This window comes from Teleopsis dalmanni, chromosome 2 (genome assembly GCF_002237135.1).
Source record: "Teleopsis dalmanni isolate 2A chromosome 2, ASM223713v2, whole genome shotgun sequence".
NCBI classification, from domain to species: Eukaryota; Metazoa; Arthropoda; class Insecta; order Diptera; family Diopsidae; genus Teleopsis; species Teleopsis dalmanni.
This window is the reverse complement of record NC_051847.1, coordinates 44,034,426-44,058,554: the sequence shown is the minus strand read 5'-3', so window position 1 is coordinate 44,058,554 and position 24,129 is coordinate 44,034,426. Positions and strand designations below refer to the sequence as shown.

The following is a 24,129-nucleotide window of genomic DNA, read 5'->3' as shown; positions in this document are numbered from 1 at the left end:
GGAATCCACAAAGACTTGGTTTTCGTAAAAATAAATAAAACTTTAGACATTTTCTAAATAATTACTATATTTTTTTTATATATAATATATAATATATAATATAGAAATTATATATTTTCTATATAATATAAATAAACTTTAATTAATAAAAAACAACTTTATATTATTTTAACAACGATGAAGGGCAAAAATCCGTACAGATATATGAATAGATTTTTACTATATAAGGTGAAATAATTCTGTACAATCAATTCTCCCTAATAATCTCAAAATCACCGAAAAAGTTGATGAAACTGTGGATAAGATGCATAAGGATCATATCCAGGGTCCTAACTGTTTTTAATAATAATAGTTTTTTATTTTAAAGATTTATTTATTTTATATTAAATTAAGTGTAATTTCATTTCTAATAACAATATTCAGATATTTTAAAGATTTATTCTATTTTCCTGCTTACATCCAAGTAGTTTAACATTTTTCTTTTATACATACAAAATATATAAGAGATTTTTTTGGGATTTTGTGTGTAAAGACAAATGTAAAAGTAAATGCCATTGGGTTAATAATCTGATATCGTATATTTTATTTATTTTTTGTTTCCTGAACAAAGAACATAAAAATTCGCGGTTTATTATGCACGTGGGACTCGCAGATAACAAAACACAAGGCGATATGAAAATTGTCGCAGGTTAGATTCTCACCTGCCATAGACTTCTGACCTTCAGGCACGTAGTATTATGTGGAAGTGAAGCATCACCAAAAGTGTGACTATTGCAAAGATGGAGAAACCTTTTTTATTTGGCATTTAAAAGACAAAATCTTTTACACATTTTTTGAATGTTGTTTATATCCTTACGCTATTTGACTTTAGTTGGCATTCAAGTTTCCATTGTTGCCAGCTTTAGATTACGACATACAACCCAAAAAAAAAAACAAAAAAAAAAAAAATAAACGAAATAAAATGATGATAATATTCTTTAATACCTTTAGGACGTTTCTTGAATAAATAATTTTTTCCTTATTATTATTTTCTTCATCTTCTACTGTTTATTTCTATATTCTATACTTTTATTTTTGGTATTCCATTTTGTTGATAGAAAACACCTGCTCAACTGTTAAATCTGTTGCAATCTCAATTATTTCCTTACGGCAAATAGAATACGAGGGCGGTGTGATAAGTCAGTGACTTTTTGAATAAAACAAATTTTTCTTTTCGGCAAATAAACATTTTATTTTTCTATATAATCACCTTTTAGCTCGATACATTTAGTTCAGCGTTTTTCTAATTTTCTTATTCCCTCCAAATAATAGATTTTCTCAAAGTTTTCTCAAAATACGCATTTGTTTCGGTAATGACTTCTTCTCTCGACTCAAATCTCTTAACACCCAGCCATTTCTTTAGGTTTGGAAATAGTCGCTAAATCTGGAGAATATGCTGGATGGGGAGCAGTTTGTTTCTTAATTCGTGGATTTGGGAATATAATGCTTAATTAGCACACGAAATTTACTTTTTTCCATTTTCGTAAAAATTCAAGAGGTTGTCTGCTTTGAACGGCTATCAAACACCAATTGAACGACGTAGCTTGCTGAAAATTAAAAAGTTGCCCACTGGTAGATTACAGCTGACGGCAGCACTGCAGCACTGACTTATCAAACCGCCTTCGTATACATAAAAAAAAATTTTAAATAAAGTTAACATGCATTGAGATAGGTTAAGATGCAATTAAAACGTAATGTTGATTTTCAATTTCCTTATCAGATTATTAAGTCAGTATACGGAATTGATGTTCGCAAGCAAGTGTTTGAGATAATTTGATTTAATATAACACATCTGTATGTATGAGAATTATACAAGTTTTGCATAATTTATGTGTATATAAGTATATAATTTAATAATATTTTATTTGCATAAAATATTTATTTTTAATCAAGCAAATAATTTAAGATTGACTTTGCTTAATTTAAGCTTGAAGCCAAATTTGGTACAAAATCTTAACTCAAAATTTAATTTAATTTTTGAAAAAAAAAATATATTTTAATGAAATCCGACTAAATTTGGTTTAAAAGAATTTTTAACTATTATTTCCAATTTAATTTTATTTAAATTTTATATATTTATTTATTTAATTTTATTGTAATGAAATTCTTTTTGGCATTTATTTCTTTAATAAAAATATGTATGTTGATATCTCTTTCAATGAAATTTCTTTCTGTGTTTTTCATTTATCTTTCAACTGTAAATACCATCTGGAATAATATACATTTTAATTGCATAAATTTATTACAAAAATCCAAAACTACACAAGATTACCCTTAGACTTTCTTAAGAGTTGTGTACTTGTCTGTACTAATTGTACATTGCCAAAACAAGAAATGACTTAAGAAGTTCATCGCAAAAAGTAAACTCTACTTATAGCTTATTGTAACTTATTTATAAAGTATATAAAAGCATCTCCATATAAATCCGTGCAGTGATAAATAAACATATAAACTATTTGTACAATCTCGCTAACATATAATAATTAAAGTGTACTGGCGCCGCCGGAAGTAAGACAAAATTAGAAGAAACTTGCAAACTTCTAAAACAAAAACTTTAAGAAAATATTTCCGAAAATCATATACAGTATCTTACTTATTCCCTGGCATTGAAAGATACAAATTCGTATAGATATAAAATTTGGCTAAAAATGTATGTTGTATCAGTAACTTTTAAGATCAAAACTCATAGTAAAATAAGTTTTGTGCTTAGCAGATAATGGATGTTACTCATTGGCAGTCGAGAGGGAAACTAATATATAAATAAGTTAATTAGTGCCAAATTTGTGGCTAATAAGAATACAAAAACACAAAAAAAAAGAAAACAATTCATTAAACAATGAAATACAAACTTTAGTTAAACTTAATGTATTTATCAGATTAAAGTATACAGTATCTATGCCAATATATCATTACGATAAGCGTGTTAAATATTATACAGAAATTTCAGTTTATTTTATATTATATCATTAAACTGCATGGTAACAGTTACCAAATATATACATACAAATACATTCGCTATTGTTTTTGTTATAATGAAACAATATTGTTTCTTTAAATAAAAATTAACTGTAAGTTAATAATAAATTAATAATATATGTTTAATGCATCAGAATGTGAACGATACAGCACTATCCTTACCTAACATGGCCCTAAGCAACTGTCTTCAATTCTCATAGTTAAAATTATTTTGTCGAGGTGACTCTAATCAATAAAAGTCAATAAGCAATAAATTGGCAATAAAAATAGTTACAGAAAGCGTTAAAGGCTATACGTAAATCAACCAGTGAGTCTAGCACTGACATAATTATATTGGGGCCTATTTTAAAAGTCCTAATATAACTTTTTTTCAGTTCCCATGGGTGAAATCACCTTTTGCGAGGCAACTTAAATCAAATTGTTGAAATAAAAAAAATAAGAGAAAGAGTTGAAGATCATACCTAAAACAAACAGTGGCAAAGTTATATAGTACTCTATGGGAACTACTCTAAGGGCGAAAAAATCAATTAAATCTGATTAACGATATTTATGTGTTTCGTTTAATAAATCCAGATACTCGGTACAGTGAATGTATATATTATTATTAAATGAATATAATATTGAATAAATTAAAAAAAAATTACGTTGCTTATTATTAGTATTAATACATCATTTATTATTAAAATTATTATTTTATTTAAATAAAAAGTAATAAAATTCAGAAACGTTATTATTTATTGCATACTTTTAGGTAAGTGAAAACTTAATTTATTTTACAATAAAGATTGCAAAAAGATTGCAAAATAAGCAAAAACAAAAACAGTGTTGGCTAAGAGCTAAGATTTATAAATAAAAAATAATAAATTTTTTAAAACGTTTACTATTTAGAAACAAACTTTCAACTATTTAGTTTTGTTTCTATATGACGCTGAATGAAGTTCTGGTTGTGTTTATTACTTAGTCCTTGCAGTGCAATAGATAACCCGATAGATTTAAAAAGGTCCAAACTTAATGTTAAATCAAGCAATAGTAGAAGTTTGCCTATCGTGATTTCCTGATCAAACTATATACTTGTCGTAATGCTTAACATAAAATCTCTTGTACTTTTATCGATCATACGGCCTCAGGTTGATATTTTTCTTGAGGTTGGATCATAGTGTGACTCTTAACCTATTTACCAAGTCTTGATTACCAAAGTCTCGTGTCGCATTTATATCTAACTTCACTTCAAACCTGTGGTTGTTTAGTTGGATCGTTGCTACAATACAATTAATTTTTATTCACTGTTGCTAACTGCCGTCTTCTTGCGACAACATTTTAATATCCTGATATTTTTGGAACTACGAGTATACTCCTACCAAAATAAAATCGGTTGTCTATAACATTGCCACGCGATGTGACAAGTTGGCCACAACAATATGCTTCGGATTTGCAATTTTTGATTTCTCGTTGTCGGCACGAAGCATCTTATAGCTCTTTGGTAGGATGATATCACCTCCAAAGACTTATTGCTTAAATTTTTTGTAGGAAAGTTTTTTATCTGTATTATAACAGACATTCAAGTTATTGAAAGTGTTGTTACTATAAACTTTATAAAAAATACATATCAGCAATCATTTGTACTATTCAATTTATATTAATCAAGTTAAGAGTGCAATATATTATTAGTCTATTGCCTCATGAGACTCTGATTTGTCATTCAATATTTATTTTTCTATTGATTGTACAATAATTTATAACCCCACAAGTCTAAGTTGAAGTAATAACTACTTATTAAATAAGAAGAAATAAATCATTCGATAATTTTTATTTTTTATAAACTTATTTAATTGTTTTTATTTCATTAGTTTATTTCTTTATTTTTTAACAAATAAAAAAAAGGGTAAAAAAGTTAAACAAAATAAAAATTTCAGTCTATTTCTAAATGAATAAATACAAAATTCTCTTGTCAAGAAAAAAAAAACAAGAGTTTCTCTTTGAAGAAGAATTCGCAACTTCTGAAATTTTTTTTTCAAACACTTTAAGCGCGTATATCTTTATAGTGTTTCTCATCGTCATCCTTGTCCAGCTTAATGGAGTATTTGCCAATTAAGGAACCTTCAACATCAGCTTGTCCATCAGAATTGAATGTTGGACCATCGCCAATTTCTTTTGTATCTTCCTTAACTACACGGTATCCATTTTCATCAGCTTCATAGTGGACAGTGCGCATAACAAAGCCATCACGATATGAGTAACTGCCTTTGACCTTAGTACCATCACGTACTTCCTCACGTTGAATGGCACCATCGTTGATGTCATCCTCCACTTTTGAATTAAAAGCATATTGTGCATTTTCGTTTTGGTAACGTTCAAGCTCTGCCTTCTCAAGCTCTTCAGCTTCATCGCGACTCTAAAATAATAGAATAAAATTATTTAAATTAATTAATTACTTTGCATGTGTTTTAACTGTAAAATTTTTAGTGTAGTTTTTATAAATTTGGATGGAAGTATTAGTGGAAGTATTAAACTTTAATGTTTTTTGATTTTATTGTACATATTAAATTCATTAAATTCTTTTAATTATGAATATGAAAACGGTTAAATTTACCGTAATAAATAATTTTTTTTATATTATAATTATAAAAATTTTTTTTATAAAATTCTATATAAAATATAATTAATTAATTTAATTATATTTGAAATTTTTTTAAAAAATACGTCACAATATTTTCTTAAAAATTCCACAGATATTATCAACTGTTTAGATATTTTTTTTTAATTATATTATAATATTATGAAAACGAAAAACAAATTTTAATATTAACTAAAAATAATTAAAATAACTAAAATAAGTATAATAGGTTAAAAAGCTATTAACCTTAGAGTAGAACTTCTTATATTCGCTTGCAATAATAAAAGATACATCACATTTAATGTGTTAAAGCGATCTTCTTTTTATTTTTATATATAATAAATTCAAAGTTAAGAAAAAATTTAAAATTAAAAATAATCTCACACAAATCTAACATTTAAAATTATACAATCTTAATAGTCGTCTTTGAAATTGGTCCGAAAGATTGTAGAGGTCTTTGAACATATTCAGTTTGAAGTAATAATTGAGATTTTGTTTTTTATATATATAAGATGACTGGTTTTGTTATTATTCATAATTGTTATATTTATTTAATATTTCTTTTTTTTATGTCAATTTTGTTTTTTGTAATTTGTTTATATTGTTAACTGATATTTGCAATTAAAATGACAACTGTTTTGAGAAGTGATGTCACATTTTGAAATTTTTAATGCATATTCATTCCCTCAGATTTGCATAAATAATATGCATGTTAGCCGAGTTGCCAAGCTCCATCTGAACTTCAAAATAAAAACAACGAAGTTTCATAATATTGAATACAATAGTTTACTTAGATACTCGTACACTAAGATCTTATCAACTCACTCTGTACTTGTAAACTGGAAAGAAAAACAAGTTTGATTTTTTGGGATGGTTCAAAATTTTATGTTACGTGTTTACCGACTAAAGACGGGATCGGTCATGAAGACTGTGCAAATTTTTTGTTGAATTATATCTGTTAATTTGAAGTTTAAAAATGTCTTTAAGCATATATTATGTATGTAGCATAATAAATATATACTTAAATATATACTTAAGAAAGAATAGTTGAATAATTTTAAATTAGTACATGCGCGCAGTTAGACCGATTTTGAATGGCGATTACGTTTAAAAAAGATAATTTATATTATACAATAATATATATAGAATGTGGTCTCCTTTTAGAAATAAATCAGAAGTTCAGAGAACACCTATTTGGTTCTATAAACTTTCTCGTGTCATTAACATAAATTGAAAAAGTATTGATTTTCAGTTACCACATGTGTCTAAATAAGATAAACTAACTATAGAACTATCTAGATTTATTAAGACCCAAAAAATGTACTAATAAGTCATTATAACTCGGGTTAGTATAAATATTAATAGATCTAATTTCATGCCACGACACACATATCGTTTACCATTTATAACAGAACAAAGAAATATAGCAAGACAGAACCATACACTATATGATATAGATATGTATTGACAGATGGCAAATTGTGATTTATCTGCAAATGGGGTTAAATCGAAAAGGTGTAGGGTTAAATGACAGCATTAATTTTTAAAAAGTATTGTGTTTGAAATACAAGCACGTAGCCGGGGATTTAAAGGGTGAAACCATCGAAAAGAGTTGGATTCTATATGCATACATATCTTGTTTTTAATTAATTCATCATGTCTTCATCGAATGGGAAGAAGAGTGTAGTAAATTAAGCATTTTATTTGAAAACCATCACTCATTCTGAATTTCATCTATATAATAATAAGTATATATTTATATACTTATAATTTTTTAATCTTTTTTATATAATGCAGCTGATTCCTCGAAAATTTTTTGATTTTTTCTCACCAGTTCTAAAATTTGTTCACATATGATTGTACATAATTAAATATTTATAATAAAATAATATATATATTATAGAAAAAACGAGTGAACATCAAAATATCTAAAAGTATTTGAGTACGTCCTTTTAATATTAAAATATTTAATATTTATAATAATATATAAATATATTATAAAAAGAAAGAGAACTTCAGAATATCTGAAAATATTTGAGTATGTGATTTTAATATTAATACATTTAGTATTTATAATAATTTATAAATATAAAAAATATTAATAAATAATATTATATTATTACCTTCAATATTTTATTACTCCTTCCTTAACTTACTACTTTCATAAAAGCTTTGACTTCTGAATAAATATTATTACCTACAAGATTTTAGTATTACTTTCTTAAAGATGTTATAAATAGTTTAGTTTTTGGCAATGTCAATATATTTATAAAAAGATTTAATTTTTTTTTAATTAATTAATTCGTAAGCAAAACAAAATAAACACAATTTTCTAATATCGTTCAACATTAGTTCATACACATCTCATGAGTTGCTTATACCGGCTATAGTTCACCAAGGTTTTCGCGAAACTACTTGATGTCTGAGGTCAATAATACACGTCAATAAACAGTCAACAAATAAGCGGTTTATTTGCCGCACTGATTTTAGTCGCATTTGTAAAGTGAACGAGCGAAGAAGTCTTGTGAAATCTTAATAATAACAACAAAATGGGTTTGTTTATAATAATAAATAAATTAAAAAACATTATAAAAAATAATGTTCCTCTTAATATTATATATTAAAATTCTTGTATGTTTGCTTTAAATTTCAGTTAAGAAAATAATTATTTTGGCATTGATAGTTTCCTGCTTGGCATTGGCTTTGGCAGCTGGTAAGTAAAGCAATAATTTGCAATTATAAATAAATTTTTTGCATAAACAAGTTATGGACTTATCGAAAACAATTTAGGCGACTGTCCTTCAGCTTCGAAGGTCTTGAATTGTACACCTAAGTGCTTGCATGACAGTGAATGCAGTTCCGTTGGCGGTAAATGCTGTCCTAATTTATGCAATGCACGCTCCTGCGTACAACCCAATTTACTAGGCAATTCTGGCGGCAACACCTCACCTTTCAACAAAAACTGTGAGTATAATTATATATATAAAATAATTTTTTTTTATATTTCTTATAAGCCCATTGAGTTAAGTTTGTTATTTATTGTAATTATTATTACAAAAAAAAACCAAAAAAATGTGAAAAAATAAGTTTTAATATGTACAGTTTAAATTTCATTTAATAGCCTATACCGCTAATTAATTTGAATGAAATTTTTTTAAATTCTAAGTAAATTTATTACTAGAAAAATTTGCATAATTTGTGTAATTTGTAAACTTATTGCATTTAAAAGCTTGCGGTCAGACTTCAATTGAACCCGTACTTTAGAATTCCAGTTGCAATTCTGCGAAAAACTATTTTAGGTAATTTTACAACTAGTCCGATTGCTAATTTATTTGCAATTTAATTGGAAATGTATATACTATCTATATATAGTTTTATTTACAGTTTGTAATAATTGATTAAATAAGCAATAAATGTTTAGATCATAACCTATCCTATAATAAAAGATAAGCCGCAAATAATAATAATAATAATTTCGGATTAATACTAAGTAATTATTTTGACCGACATGATAGCGCAGTGACAGAGATACGACACATATGCTTTCGGATCAAATTCAACTAAGAACCTTAAAAAAATGCTTGGTGAATATACCTTAGTAATAGAGTTTTTAAACAATAATTAGATTTACAAAAATGACTACTAGAAAATTAACTAGAATGATAGCTCTGTATAGTTTTGCAAGCGGCCAATAAGTCAATAGTAGTTTTATATATATTTTTGCATATAATGCATGATATGTATTAAGCATATACATTTCAGTCCCATATTTTACCGCTACAGATCAATAGATCTATGCATGACTTACGCCCAGCTAAATTATTTTAAATTAATAACAAAACCATACAAAAAGAGTAAAGACATTTTTATAAATATAATTATATATTTATATATTATACTAAACCGCACTTTTATAGAAACTTTTTCATTTTTGTATTAAAAATATATATACTATATATTTATATATAGTTTAAATCAGTTTATTTTCATTACATTTTAGTTATATGTTTTATATTCATATATTTTTTAATTTCTTTAATAATAAAATATTTATATAATAATCAGTTTAATATATAAAATAAATATAATATTTATTTGCTTTTCTAATAAAATATTACTTATTTTATTTTATTTATTTTATATATTTATAAATAAATAAAAATAAATACAAATTTATTTCTACTTTGTGCATTTGTATTAAATATTTTATTCATTTATAAATTTTACTAATTTTAAACTAACTTTTAATATTTAAATTATTTCGAAATAAATAAGTAAAAACAAATAAATATATATTTAATCCTATTTTATATATTTGTGTATATATGTTATTTATTTCTAAATTTTGCTATCATAAAATACATGTCATTTATTTTATATATTTATAAATAAATAAATAAATTTATTTTTATTAATAATAATAATAAATTAAATGAATTTATTTATTTATTTCATATAAATAAATATATCTTTATTTCTACTTTATATATTTATATACATATTATATTCAATTATAAATTTTACTAGTTTAAAACTAATTTTTATATATTTTATACATATCTAAATAAATAAATAAAAAGAAATAAATATATATTTATTTCTATTTTATATATTTGTATATATATATTATTTATTTATAAATTTTGCTATTACAGAATAAATGTTATTTATTTTCTATTTTATATATTTGTATATACATTTTATTTAGTTCTAAATTATTGATTAACAATTAATTTATTTATTTTTTACTCTATATAAATAATTTAAAATAAATTTGTATATATACTTTATTTAGTTCTACATTTTTAACTTAAAATATATTAATTTATTTTCTACTTTATATAAATAATTTAAAATGAATTTATTAATTTTTTATTTATATATTTTTATATATATATTCATTCATTTATAAATATTGCTAATTTATAATTAATTAATTTATTTAATTAAATATAAATTTATATTTATATTATATTATTAGCTATATAAACTTTATTTATTTGTTTATACATTTAATTCATTTATAAACTTTTCGTTACATAAATATATATAAATATATATAAATATTGTATTTGTCAAAGATGTAAATTTCTTATTATTATTTTCTTAGTATTTATTTATTATTTATTTTTATTATTTTTGTTTTTCACATTATATTATTATATATATTAGTATATAAATTCGTTGAAGACGTAATTTTTGGCAATTATTTTTATTAATTTTTAATGTTTTTATTTTTTTTATAATATTAATATTTAAATAATATATTAACTTTTTGTAAATATTTTCTAATATTTAATTAACTATTAATTTTTATTATTTTTTTTTTTAATATCTTCACAGCTGCCGCTTCTGGTTCCTATTGCGGCAATGTAAAGTGCAGCACTTTTGAAAAATGTGAAATGGATCGTTCGACTAAACGTCCAAAATGTGTGCGTACTTGAAAACAATGTAAAATGAATTTGTAAAATTCATTAAAATAACAAAACACGAATTTAGAGAATTTAATATGTAAAGTAAATGTTTCTAATATAATTACAATAAAAATAAAAAATTAAAAAAAATTATTCAACACTCACAACTGGCACAGCAAATGCTACACTCAAAAGACTCAAGACCAAGACGTATTTGAACATTTTGACTATATATATTTTTTTTTTTTTCAATAAAAATACTATTATATATCACTAATGAATTGTACTTGGTTATTGTAGTTGGTACTACGGAACGATACGCGCTTATCAAGTTAAGGTTTTGCTATGTGTCCAAAACGAGCAGCTTTGCGCGCTTTTATACAAGCTCTTGAAATCCGCTGCAGCCACACCAAAGATCAAAAAAAAAAGTAAAATGCGAGCAAGATCACACGCAATCCATGTGCCGAAATTGCATCGCTGCTCATACGCCCAAAGTTTATCAACTTCATAATTATTGACTTCTCTATAAACTCACAGAAAGAAGCGATCGAATTCGAAAAAAAGACTTACAATCTCATTGCTGTTGTTATACAAGTTTTATTTATTTTATTTTGATTTTTATTTTTATCTTTAGTTTTAGTTTTGTTTTTATTGTAGTAGTTTTTGTGAACATATTTTTTCAACAATTCCAAATTCATTTTGCAATCGACAATTGCAGAGAGTCATGTTCACCGATCATCCATAGCAGCTGCAGAGACCCTACCCATTTTTTTCTTTACGATTTCTTTGAAGATATTTTTCTCTTGCTTTCGTGTATCTTCAACTTTCATGCAACATGGAAATACCAAGATATGAAATAGAGACTAACAACGTTTTTTTTTTTTTTCTTATTAACTAATTACACGTAAGTTTCTGTAGATAGTGTGTTTTTTTTTTAATTTATACAATATATAACACTTTTTGTAACAACACAATTCGTAATATCTATTTGGACACAATATCGGTATCAGAGAAAAAAAAAAATACAAAAAAAGTGGTAACTTAAGCCCTTAAAACATAACACAAGAAACGCGTACGTTGACTTTGTATGGCATCGATTTCCAAAGAAATAAAAAACAACACAAAAAAAATTATACTCAAAAAAAAAAAATTTTGATCCACTTTTATTATGTGTCTTGGATCAATTGTTATGTAACATGGCTCAAGGTCAACTGGCAAATGCTGTTGTTGTTGTTGTTGCTGTTATCGTTGATGCTGCTCCGGTTTGGAGCCATCACACTTTCGAGTGGCATCACAACAGGTTTTCTGCATTATTTAAAAGCCTCAACTGCTTTTTGGCACACAACTTGATTTCTTGACGGCAACTCAACGGTTTAAGGTGAATTAATTTGATCAAACACGTCGATCATTTCACGTCGTACACATTAAATGTACATTTGTAATGAGCGGATTCAAATTATTAGTGGTAAAAGTATGGATTAAGAGGATCACAGGAAGAAGACACATAAAGGTATAGTTGACATTAGACGGTATATAATATAAATATAGAAACTCAAAGTAATTCGATCAATAAAACGAACGTAAATAGGATCATGAAAATGATCGTAAATAGGATCATGAAAATGATGGTTAATGGGATCATGAAAATGATCGTAAATAGGATCATGAGAATGATCGTAAATGGTATCATAAGAATGATCGTAAATAGTATCATGAGAATGATCGTGATATGGGATAATGAGAATGATAGTAAATAAGATCATGACAATGATCGTAAATGGGAGTATAAGAATGATAGTAAAAGGTGATGAGAATGATCATAAATGCGATAATGAAAATTAATTAAAAGAATTAAAAGGACTAAATCGATTGTATAGAATAAATTCTTTAATTCTTAAATTACTTCATTATTATAGATACTTCAAAAAAAAGTTTAATTACCAAAAATGATGATCTCTAGATCTTCTTTGCTAAAATATTACGTATGGAAAATGTAATTAAATGATATAACATTTTTCAGCTAAAAAAGAAACGAATAAAAACGTGTTCAAAGTTCAATGTAATTATTATTGGATTAAAAACTGTTCTATTTATGAAACAATCAAATATTGGGATTGCATTAAAAATTCGGAGAGTTTTTGCAGTTTGAAGCACTTACTATGGTGCTAACACTTATGATAACAATAGTCGAAACAGATTTTTAAATTTAAACCAGATTTTTATGTAGCCACCAAAAGCCTCTCCCGAGTCGTTTTTCGAAACGTTAAAACGGAAAGAAATCCCAGAGAGACAAACCCGATGGGTTTTCTGTGATACCCATATTGTTCTTAGTCAAAAACACTTTACTAAGTATAGTAGTATGTAAAGGTGCGTACTTTAGAGTGAAAGTGTATGACAGATGCATCAATCTCTGATGTAGCTATGAAAACAATCTATGAAGGCATCACCAAGTGGTAAAACTTGAAACTCTCACCTTGTGGTAATTCTTGAAAGCGATGCATGGTGTTAATTTCCGAAAATTTTTGCTCATGTGTTTATTTTAGAATATTATTACCAATTGTAAAACTGGATTCGCTAGAAGCCTCACATCATTCCAGGTGGAGATGGCATTATATCTCAGTATATATAGGATTATCAGCTAGCAGACCAAATTCGAATGAAAAGCTTTTATTTAAATATATTAAGCATATATTTTATACCGTTTTTTAGACTGTTTTACCTAGATTACTTAGATTACTTAGACTAGTCTTAGCTCTATATTGCTAAGGAATGGTGCTTTCTTATAAAGATAAAAGTTTTGTCCGATCATAATTAATTTTAATTGTGAACCTGTTTCTTCCAGATATGTGTGCACTTAAATCTATTAGAGAAATTGAAAGAAAATATAAGCTTGAATGATATGAGACTTTATTGCAAATTTAATGGATCAAACATTCGACGTACTTTAAAGATGGTGCAACATTAATTCAAACATAAAGTACTTTCATAAGATTTAATAAGAGAGCGTGATATACTAAACTACAATTGATTATAATTATTAGATAATTTATATATAATTATAAAATGTTACAATTAAGCACATATATATTTCCTATAGAGACACCTTTTTAAAAAAAATCAAAACACTGCATTGACCGAAAGATAGTGATTTAGAGTAAAAATTATAGAATTGACTTAGATTTGTTTATTCGCAATATTAAATTATCCTATTAAATAATGACAGTAATTGCAATATTAATTTGTTTATAATAACAATTATAAATAAATTGTTTATTATACGATAGGAATGATTTCTTTTTCTTACCCTTAGCTTTGGAATATTGATGAGATTACAATGATGATAATACGACCAGTACAACTAGTTGCTAAAACTAACAAGCAGCTTTTATATAAAGTACAGAATATAAATACAATGTAAAATTATTAATTATATAATATTACATAAAAAATATACAATTAACAAAAAAAACAATATGTTTGTATATTTCTTCCTTGCGTTAGATATCGAAAAGCACATTTAAAAGCTTCGTGGATCCTTCGTTTATAAGTCCATTAAGTTGACTATAACGAACCTCTAACAGTTTTTTATGTTCTCATCTACTATATGTAGTATGGTAGCTTCTTCAGGTCACGATGGACCTGATGTCTTTATTTTTTTCTTGAAAAGGTTGATTAACTTATGTATATGTACTGCGCTGGTGCAACCCTACTATTGCGGTTCGTGATTTTTCATTGCGGTCTTATAAATTTGGTACTAAACAAGGGATATTTTTCAATTGATAAGAATTTAATCGACATAAACAACACACTTTTTTTTTATATTAATTAAATTAGTTGAATTTGTGGCTGACCATACAGTTGTTTCGAATATACTCATCATTCATTAGCCATATACCCATCATCAGTGGTGTCGGAATTATTTCTTGTTTTTATTTATTCGTAAATAATTTTTTGAGACTGAAAAATAAATTGCAGAATGTGAATTTATTTTTAACTCATTTTAGCACAACTAACTTTAATTAATTGAATTATATCGATCAGTTTTTTAATTGATACCATAAAGTAATTGAAACCATATCAGAAAATATCATAAGTACTATTAGTTTACATATCTTTCATTCTTTTCGGCAGTAGAATTATGTATTAATTAGCAAATCTTTGTCAGTATATTTCTTAAACAATTTTTTACCTATCCGGTTGCTTTTATAATATTTAGTGAAGGAAAAACATCTTCTTATTAAAGTGTGGGTAGATCCCTTTTTGTTACCACACAACCGAATATCAGATTCTATTGTTTAAAACCACTCTCTGCTGTCGATAAAGAATAATGTTTTTCGAAAATTTTTATTAGAGATTTCTTTGGGACTCATTAGTTTGTATACTTCCATAGTGAAATTGCATAATTTTGGCCTGGAGATTATTTATTTTCCCTGGACTACTGATCTGAAAAGTTTTTTTATTTAAATACAATCATAAAAATTTAAAAATTTGAGTTTTGTGAAATTTCATAATATTCGTCATATTTCATTATGATATTACATATAATTTTTTCTTTTTAAACTTAACATATAAACAAATCGTTGACAACAAAAACAATACGACTTAAAAACATATTTACTCTATGATGTTAAATATTTTAAACAAAGTTCGATAAACCACTTAATGTTAGTAATTATTTGAAGACAAAAGGAAGGTCTTTTCCATAAATGGATGTATTAGTTGTCAGTTATGTCTTCGATTTTATGATTTTGAATAGAGATGTCTTTAAGTTTTATCATGAATTTTAGCATTGAATTATGGGTTAACTTTTTATTATTAAGTAATTTAGTAATAAGTCAGTAACAAGCAATCTTAAAATAATAATATTATAATTCAATAATTATATGTTGTATCTTTTTTAATCGCAACATAGCATCTTTACTTAAAATACTGATTATTTTATATTGCCAAGCAGTGCAGACATATATTACTCCGAGTCCAAATATATGTAGCTTTAATAAAGTTGCACTATATCTTAACTAATTTCAAATAGATTCCGTCTTTAGCTTCAGTAACTAATTTGTTCAATTTATATTGCATTGGAACACAAGTTTTTGATGTAGGCATAATACGATAGTTTCTTAATAACATTACCAAACCTATCATGATTTGCATAGTACCAAATCTTTTACCCACACATATACGAGGACCTTCACCAAATCCTAAATTAGCCATTGGATGACGTTTTTTCACCTCATCTGCAGAAAACCGCTCTGGATCAAATTGTTCTGGATTTGGGTATATTTCTGGATCATGGTAAATTGCATCAATAGGAACGATAACTAAAGTATCTTTCTCAATAACATGATTTGTATTAGGAATGGCATAGTCTTTTGTACATACACGTGTCGTAAGGGAAAACACAGAATGCAATCTCAAATTTTCTAAGCATTTTAATTGCATAATGTTATTTTAAGTAAAAGATATATTTTATAATACTTACCATTAAAAACTTGTTGCAAATATTTCATCTCATTCATTCCTTCATAAGTCAATTCTTCTTCATATCTTGTGAGAACTTTATTAATTTCGGCTCTGGCCTTATCCTGCACATCTTGATTTAATGCCAGTTCATAAAGACAAAAGCTCATAGCAGATGTGTTTGTTTCCACACCTCCAGTCAATAATGTAAATGCATGAGTGGCTATTTGATTCATTGATAAACGTTCTATTTTATCAGAGTTTTTTAACTCAATCAATAAGTTCATCATATCATTTCGTTGTACTTCGGTTTGTTCCCGGAATTTCACCATTTCATTAGAAATACGTAAGAAGAATTTTTGAACATTGTTGGAGTAATATGTTATACCCAATTTCCTTGACAAATCGGGAAAAATACTCATGAATGAGAAGGTTATTATATTGTGAGGTGGTTTAAATGACTCGTGTACCATTATTTTGAATTCAGCGTTAGGATTTTTCAGGCTATTACAGTTTAAACCAAAACCAATACTTCCAGCGACATCTATTATATACCGATTAATAAGACTATGAATTTCGAAATCTTCATTTGGAGTTGACAGTTGTTGTTGCTTTATAACTTTAATTAATTGATTAGAAACATCCACTGCAAGGGGGAACATGTGTTTTAGTTTTCCTGATGTAAAACACGGATTAAGTTCGTTACGACTTTTACGCCATTTTTCGCCTTGCAGGTATACTACATTCGCAGATAGTGGATCATTTCTCTCATTATAGTACATACCACGACTTGTAAAATATTCGAAATCCTTAATTAACACATTTTTAATAAGGTCGAAGTCTATCACTAATAACGAACGTCGTAAAAATAAATAAAATCCGATATATTTAGCTAAACCTTTGTATTTATTGTAATATTCTCGTAGTATCTGACCAATCGATTTCGTTTTTCCAAATTCCTGACAATTTCCAAGAAAAAATGATGGCTTAACGTGTAAAACACCGCGTTTTTCCCAATAGGAGTATATTTTACGTAGAAACATATAAATAATTGTACAACTACCGATAGTAAAGTATATTAAAAAGTAAAGTAAATCCATATTGATTATTTGCTTACTGACTGATAAATAATGAAAAATTTTAGAAATCAGTAATATTTATATATTATTGAATGGTGATTTGTAGGTACCAATTAAATATTCTAATTATCTTAAGTTATCTATAATAAATAAACTATAATCTATAATAAATGCATAAGAGAATAATATGAACAATTTTTTTTATTAATTAATACGTTATAAAGTCAAATGGAAATTATAGTAATTGCTAGTTATGTCTAGTAAAACAACAAAAATAAATATAAGATATAAACGATAGGGTTTCACCCGTTTATCGGAAATAATTACCAGGTAAATATATACCCAACTAAATAAACTGTACTTATCTAAAAGTGATGCGTTTGCGAACAAAACATAAAAATTATTGGAATTATTATTATAAATTTAAAAATAAAAATTTTCAAATTATCTGTCCCAAATCCGATAAGATGAGACATAAACAGAATCCAAAGCTTTTTGTGATTTTTCTATTTATTTGTTTAAAATAATTTTTTAATTTTCTTCTAAATCAACGCAGCGCTAGAAATGTTCATTGAATTTTGGGAACCAGTTTTTTTTTCTCTCTGGCGGATCTAATGGGGTAGTATCTAGGTCATATCCTATAATTCTTTATTTCAGTTTGTGGAATAGTTGCAACCAAACCAAACCATTATTTTATCAGAAATTACTATATCGTAAAGGGTTTTTGCGATGATGCATTATAGTGTAACAACAATCAACTCTCTGACTCTTGATATTTAAGTAGAACTCGTCAATTCCTGACCGAAATTATTGTAGAACTTTGTATATTTCAGATGACTTCACAGTGAATAATTATTGTTAAGTGAATAATTTTTATTTTTAATTTTTGCAGGCATAGTTAGAAAGCATAAACAAGTTGTTCTCTTTGGGGTTTAAGTTAGGCCTAATAACGGGTGTATGCAATAAGGAAATAATTTGAGCTCTTAATTCTCTTAATTTCTTTCTACCATTGTTTGCATTAACTTTATATAAATGAAACAGAATATATCCAAATTAAGTCCATTTCAGAAGTGAATCATAAGCAAAAGGGGTCGTGAAAATATTTTCGATTGCCATATTATCCGTTAGTCCGTCCTTCAAATTAATCGCTTCATAACTTATTTTAGAATGTAATATCAATTGACGGGGCAAGTAAGAGAATGTATGAGAAATACAGTATACATATTATATATAATATATATTTTATATATATATATATTATATATAAATATTTTTATAATATAACACAAAAATATATCACCGGGTGTACAGTAACAGAATTATCATGAAATATAATAAATCAAATACTCAAATTATATGATACAGAAATAATACAAGTTCTATTTTTGCTAAAAAAAAATCAACAGATATATACTACAGTAGTAATTAGTAATTAGAAATAGTTAGTTTGTTTTCATTTAAAATAACACGATATTTTTTTTTGTCAACATATACATTTATTAAACTTATTATAATTTCATTAAGTTATTAAATTTTTTTTTCGTTTACTGTTAATTGATTATATAAAACTTTTTTCCTTTTACAAAACCTTGATTTATTTTTAAATTCTCTAAGCCATTAATAATTTTCATCATTAAGTATTAAGTATGATTACTACTAGTATTCCAGAAACTTTTCTAGAACACTCGTACGTTTGATGTTACTTAAGTGTAAGTTATTGGCTTAGTATAGTAGTGAGTTTAAAATGAACCACCTGCCTACTATAAAGATCCATATTCTGTTAATACAGTTACTAATCAGTAGGAATAATTTTGCCTTGAAATTAAAACGTACTTCCTGGTTCTTGATATTTCCGTCGATTTCGTCGCTGGCTGAACCTAATTTGTTATAGAACTCCCAGATCATATTTTACTTTAACTGTTGAATCATAGAAAAGGGTCAGCAGTTAGCATTATTTTGGTTTTCTTCTTATGAAAACGTAATTTGTTTTCTTCGATGATTTCAAAATCATTTCTGATTAGTATGTTTTGTCGTCGGCTCACATTACCAGTCATAATAATAAGTAATAGCTGATAGAAACTAGACAGAATATGGGTGCCTAACAGGAAAAAAATAAACAGTTTTTGCAATATTAATTTTTTTTGTTAAACTTTTTCTACTTATGAAATATTTTTTTTTTATTTTTAATTCTATAATTTATTGCTTGTTTGCTAATAGCTCTTAACGTAACTAATTTTCTCTATTTAATATTGTGCACAAGTCTGTTTGTTTTAGAGATACTTAAGGTAACCTGATATGATCGTCATATGTAGGTTAGGTTAGGTTACTGGGGCCGTCCGAAGACGCACTTAGACCATAAGGTCCATTGTGATACTCTAAAGAATTTGACACCTGTCCCTATAACCAGTTGGTACTGGCCACAAAGCCATTGACACGAGCTATGGAAATATAATCTAGCTCTCTTAGTGAATTGAAAAAATGTGACCCTAAGTAGGAGAGTCTATGTCTTGCGAAAGCAGGAGACTGTAGAAGAAGGTATATTGGTGATTCCTCTTCATCACCCTCCATGCAATGTCCACAATGTAAGGAGGTCCTGATGTTGAGCCTCACGGCATGTCATATATGTAATCATATAAAAATATCCTAATGAAAGACAAAATTGTGGAATTAATGATTTCTGTTATCTGGGCACTTTGTTATTCTAGCGTGGTAAATTACTTGGACCGAACAAAAAGTGCAGTACAATCTCTTGATATATTACACATAGTGCTAGCTATATAGCTAACTATAAATAGTTGATTTAAAAATGAGTTAGCGTTTATTATTTACTATAAATCAAAGTCTAATTCTATGCAATAAAATTAATTCGGATCAGTAGTGGGAGCCGGGACACACATTCTGAAATTGAAAAAGTGGACTTCGATAGAAGTCAGCTGAAATAAGCAGCTGTATCACACCAAGATGATTGGCAAGATTAATCATCTGCAAGCAGTAGCAGGTCACACCGATGAAACTATTAAATGGCTAATAGAGACCCTATCGCGAAGTAATATAACGTAGACCCGAGGTAGGACAACGTCTCCAGGAATAAAGGGAGTGGTTTAATCTATACGAGTCGGGCACTCACCTTTCGGGGCGCCGGATTACGGTTAGTGCGTAAGCATTTCACTCCTACTTGTGGCAAAAACAAAAAACAAAAAAAAATATATATATATGTGGGACGCAGATCTGGCAACGCCAGCACACGAGCATAAGGAAGTAAAAAAGAAGAAACAAACGTAGTGTGGCAGTGCAGAAAGAAGACGTGTGAAGTAATGACGTGTGTGCGGAAGAACAAACAGTTTTTTTTCATTTATATATATTTTTTTTTGTAATTTAATTAATTAGTTTTGATTCTAATAAAAAGGAATCCTACGAATTGGGGGCTCAACAGGGATTTGAATTTCCGGCAATTGTGAAATTCAGTCTACACAATGACTTGCTTAAATGACTTCGTAAGCAGCAGCCTGCGCAGTAGCAGCAAAAACATAATAATAGCGTTGCATAAATTTATATACCAAGAAGAAGGTGATAGAAGTAATCGAAAGAGATTGAGAGAATTTTCTGGATTCGATTACGACGAAAATGACAAGGCGTATGCAAGCAAATGCGAATATATTAAAAATAATTTGACTGAACGTGATTTGGTTTCAATTTGTATTGTACTAAATATAAGTTATTGTGTTAAAGATGTACAACTGCACATATTTCGAAATCTACGTAAAAATTTTTTGTTGTCCGAAAACGCAAACGACGATGAATGTAATGACGAAGAAGGAGATGAAGAAGTCGATGATGATGATGACGAAGAAGGAGATGAAGAAGTCGATGATGACGTTGACAGTAAACGCACTTTCAGAGGCAATGAACGCGAGTTTAAAAAATCTCGTGACGATAATGGCAATAAAATGTTTGAAGTGGATGATAATAATAAAGCAGCAGCGTACACACGTACAAAATTTTTACAAAGAGAAGCACCAAAATTTGCAATGAACTTTCGCGATATAGAGGACTCAATTAGACCATTTGATGGCACAAATATCATTTCGGTAGAAAGGTGGATTGAAGAATTCGAGGAACAAGCTGCACTGATGTGTTGGGATGGGTTTCAAAAACTAGTGTTTGCAAAAAAATCTCTTAGAGGCATTGCTAAACTTTTTATTTTGAGTGAAAGAGGTTTAAATTCGTGGTGTGCTTTAAAACACGCCCTGTTAAATGAGTTTCGAACAACAACAAATAGCGCACAATTGCATAAGCAACTTAGTGCTCGCAAAATAAAAAAAGATGAAAATGTGTTTGAATATTTTTATCAAATGAAAGATATCGCATCTCGCGGCAATATCGAAGACGAAGCGCTGATTCAGTATATAATAGATGGAATTAGAGACGGTTATGTAAATAAAATGATACTATATGGTGCAAAGAACCTTAATGAATTTAAAGACAAATTAAGATCATATGAAACAATGTGTGAAAAAAGTAAGCAAGTTAACGATTTTAAACAAAGCGAAAAGAAAAGTTTCTCAACAAATAAAACAGAAGTGAAATGCTACAATTGTGGTGAAAAGGGACATTTGTCCATGAATTGCAAAAATAAAAATCGAGGTACTAAATGCTTTAAGTGCAACCAGTACGGACATATTTCTAAAAACTGTGAACAAGCCGAAAACAAAATAAATACGCGCAGTTTACAGCAAAAAAACAATTTAACTACCAAATCCATTTTTATTGGCAATTTACAGTGCGCAGCCCTATTCGATACAGGCAGTAAATTTAATATAATTCGCGAAGACTTATACAACAAGTTGAATAAGCCTATCTTAGAAAAATGTAACGTATGTTTAATTGGTTTCGGTAGTGATCGCAATTCAAATAGGATTAAACCGATTGGACATTTTAAAAACTTAATTAAAATTGACGATAATGAGTTCATATTAGATTTTTATGTCGTTCCAATTCGGTGCATGGACTTACAAGTGATCATTGGCGAAGAACTATGCTTATACGCTGAAATTTTATTTAATCGTGATGGTATAAACGTTCGTAAAATCCTCGACGAAGACGATCCCATAGACGAAGAAGCTAAAATAATGAAAATTGACTTAGTAAATGACAACAAAACGATTGATATCGACAAAACCGCTAGTGAGAATGCGAGACGACAGGTACGTGAAATGATCATAAATTATCAGCCGAATCAATGTAAAACAACACAAGTGGCGATGTACATAGTGCTCAAAGACGAAACACCCATTTATTCTAGGCCGCGTAGATTACCGTTCACGGAGAGGTGCATTGTGGATGAGCAAGTGGAACAGTGGTTGAAAAATGGTGTAATTGAACGATCGGAGTCAGAATTCAGTAGCCCAGTTGTATTGATAAAAAAACGCGACGGTACACCACGCTTGTGTATTGACTTTAGAAGAATTAATAAAGTATTGGTGAAAGACCGTTTTCCGTTGCCACTAATAGAAGACCAACTCGATCGGCTACAAAGTGGTAAGGTGTTCAGTACAATTGACTTAAAGAATGGATTTTTCCATGTGCCCGTGGCAGAATTGTGTCGTAAATACACGTCATTTGTTACACATAATGGACAATATCAATTCTGTAGAGTGCCATTTGGATTGTCGAACTCACCAGGTGTTTTTCAAAGACATATAAACGCGATATTTCGTGAATTAACTAATGAAGGTATAGCTTTACCATACGTTGATGATATCATTATACCCGCAGCAAATGAAGAACAAGCCGTACAAAACCTAAAAGTTGTATTACAGCGGTGTGCAGACTTTGGACTTGAATTGAATTTTAAAAAATGCAAGTTTCTAATGAGAAAAGTGGAATTTCTAGGGCACACAATACAAGATCAAAAAATATCACCGTCAGAAGTTAAGGTTGAAGCTCTACGCAAATACAAATTGCCGCAAACATTAAAACAATTGGAAAGTTTTCTTGGGTTGGCGAGTTATTTTAGAAAATTCATACCTAAATTCTCGCTAATTGCCAAGCCGTTAACAGATTTAAGGAAACACAATGTGAAATTTGAAATAAAAGATGAACAGATTACTGCATTTAATACGTTGAAGACCATCTTAAGCGAAAAACCGGTACTAAACATTTTTAATCAAAAATCTGAAACGGAAGTGCATACAGATGCTTCGATAGAAGGATATGGAGCCGTTTTATTGCAAAAATCACCAGACGACGAACAATGGCATCCTGTGTATTATATGAGTAAAAAAACCACTGACGCACAAAGAAAATATACAAGTTACGAACTAGAAATATTGGCTGTTATTGAAGCTTTCAAAAAGTTTAGAGTATACATTCTTGGTATGCATTTTAAGCTCGTTACTGATTGTAACGCATTTGCGATGACATTGGGAAAGAAAGACTTGTGCACGAGAGTAGCCCGTTGGATATTGTTCTTAGAGGAGTACGATTACGAAGTTCAGCATCGTGTTGGTTCGCGAATGAAGCATGTTGATGCTTTAAGCCGCTACGC

At 27.7% G+C, this 24,129-nt stretch overlaps 3 protein-coding genes across 3 annotated transcripts; 1 reads left to right on the top strand and 2 right to left on the bottom strand.

Moving 5' to 3' along the window:
• Positions 1-4,830: 4,830 nt before the first annotated feature.
• On the bottom strand, positions 4,831-11,392 carry LOC119681313. The gene is made up of 2 exons (XM_038094471.1): positions 11,209-11,392; positions 4,831-5,407 (listed from the first exon to the last, which is right to left on the bottom strand). The coding sequence occupies exons 1-2, from the start codon at positions 11,263-11,265 to the stop codon at positions 5,036-5,038; spliced, it is 429 nt and encodes a 142-aa protein (XP_037950399.1). The 5' UTR covers positions 11,266-11,392; the 3' UTR covers positions 4,831-5,035.
• Positions 8,093-11,320, top strand: LOC119681314. The gene is made up of 4 exons (XM_038094472.1): positions 8,093-8,182; positions 8,283-8,342; positions 8,420-8,593; positions 10,973-11,320. Exons 1-4 carry the CDS (start codon positions 8,179-8,181, stop codon positions 11,071-11,073), a joined length of 339 nt encoding a protein of 112 aa, XP_037950400.1. The 5' UTR covers positions 8,093-8,178; the 3' UTR covers positions 11,074-11,320.
• Positions 11,393-15,941: 4,549 nt separating the features above from the next.
• Positions 15,942-17,603, bottom strand: LOC119674425 (probable cytochrome P450 6a13). The gene is made up of 2 exons (XM_038085563.1): positions 16,526-17,603; positions 15,942-16,466 (listed from the first exon to the last, which is right to left on the bottom strand). Exons 1-2 carry the CDS (start codon positions 17,601-17,603, stop codon positions 16,051-16,053), a joined length of 1,494 nt encoding a protein of 497 aa, XP_037941491.1. The 3' UTR covers positions 15,942-16,050.
• Between the last annotated feature and the right edge of the window lie 6,526 nt (positions 17,604-24,129).

Excerpts from the sequence above, each read along its gene's own strand:
- LOC119674425 (XM_038085563.1), bottom strand. The coding sequence starts at position 17,603 with ATGGATTTACTTTACTTTTTAATATACTTTACTATCGGTAGTTGTACA. Across the intron at positions 16,467-16,525 it reads TTTGCAACAAGTTTTTAATG|AAAATTTGAGATTGCATTCT; the intron begins GTAAGTATTATA and ends TAAAATGCTTAG.
- LOC119681314 (XM_038094472.1), top strand. Across the intron at positions 8,343-8,419 it reads GGCATTGGCTTTGGCAGCTG|GCGACTGTCCTTCAGCTTCG; the intron begins GTAAGTAAAGCA and ends AAAACAATTTAG. Across the intron at positions 8,594-10,972 it reads CTCACCTTTCAACAAAAACT|CTGCCGCTTCTGGTTCCTAT; the intron begins GTGAGTATAATT and ends ATATCTTCACAG.
- LOC119681313 (XM_038094471.1), bottom strand. The coding sequence starts at position 11,265 with ATGTTCAAATACGTCTTGGTCTTGAGTCTTTTGAGTGTAGCATTTGCT. Across the intron at positions 5,408-11,208 it reads TAGCATTTGCTGTGCCAGTT|AGTCGCGATGAAGCTGAAGA; the intron begins GTGAGTGTTGAA and ends CTATTATTTTAG.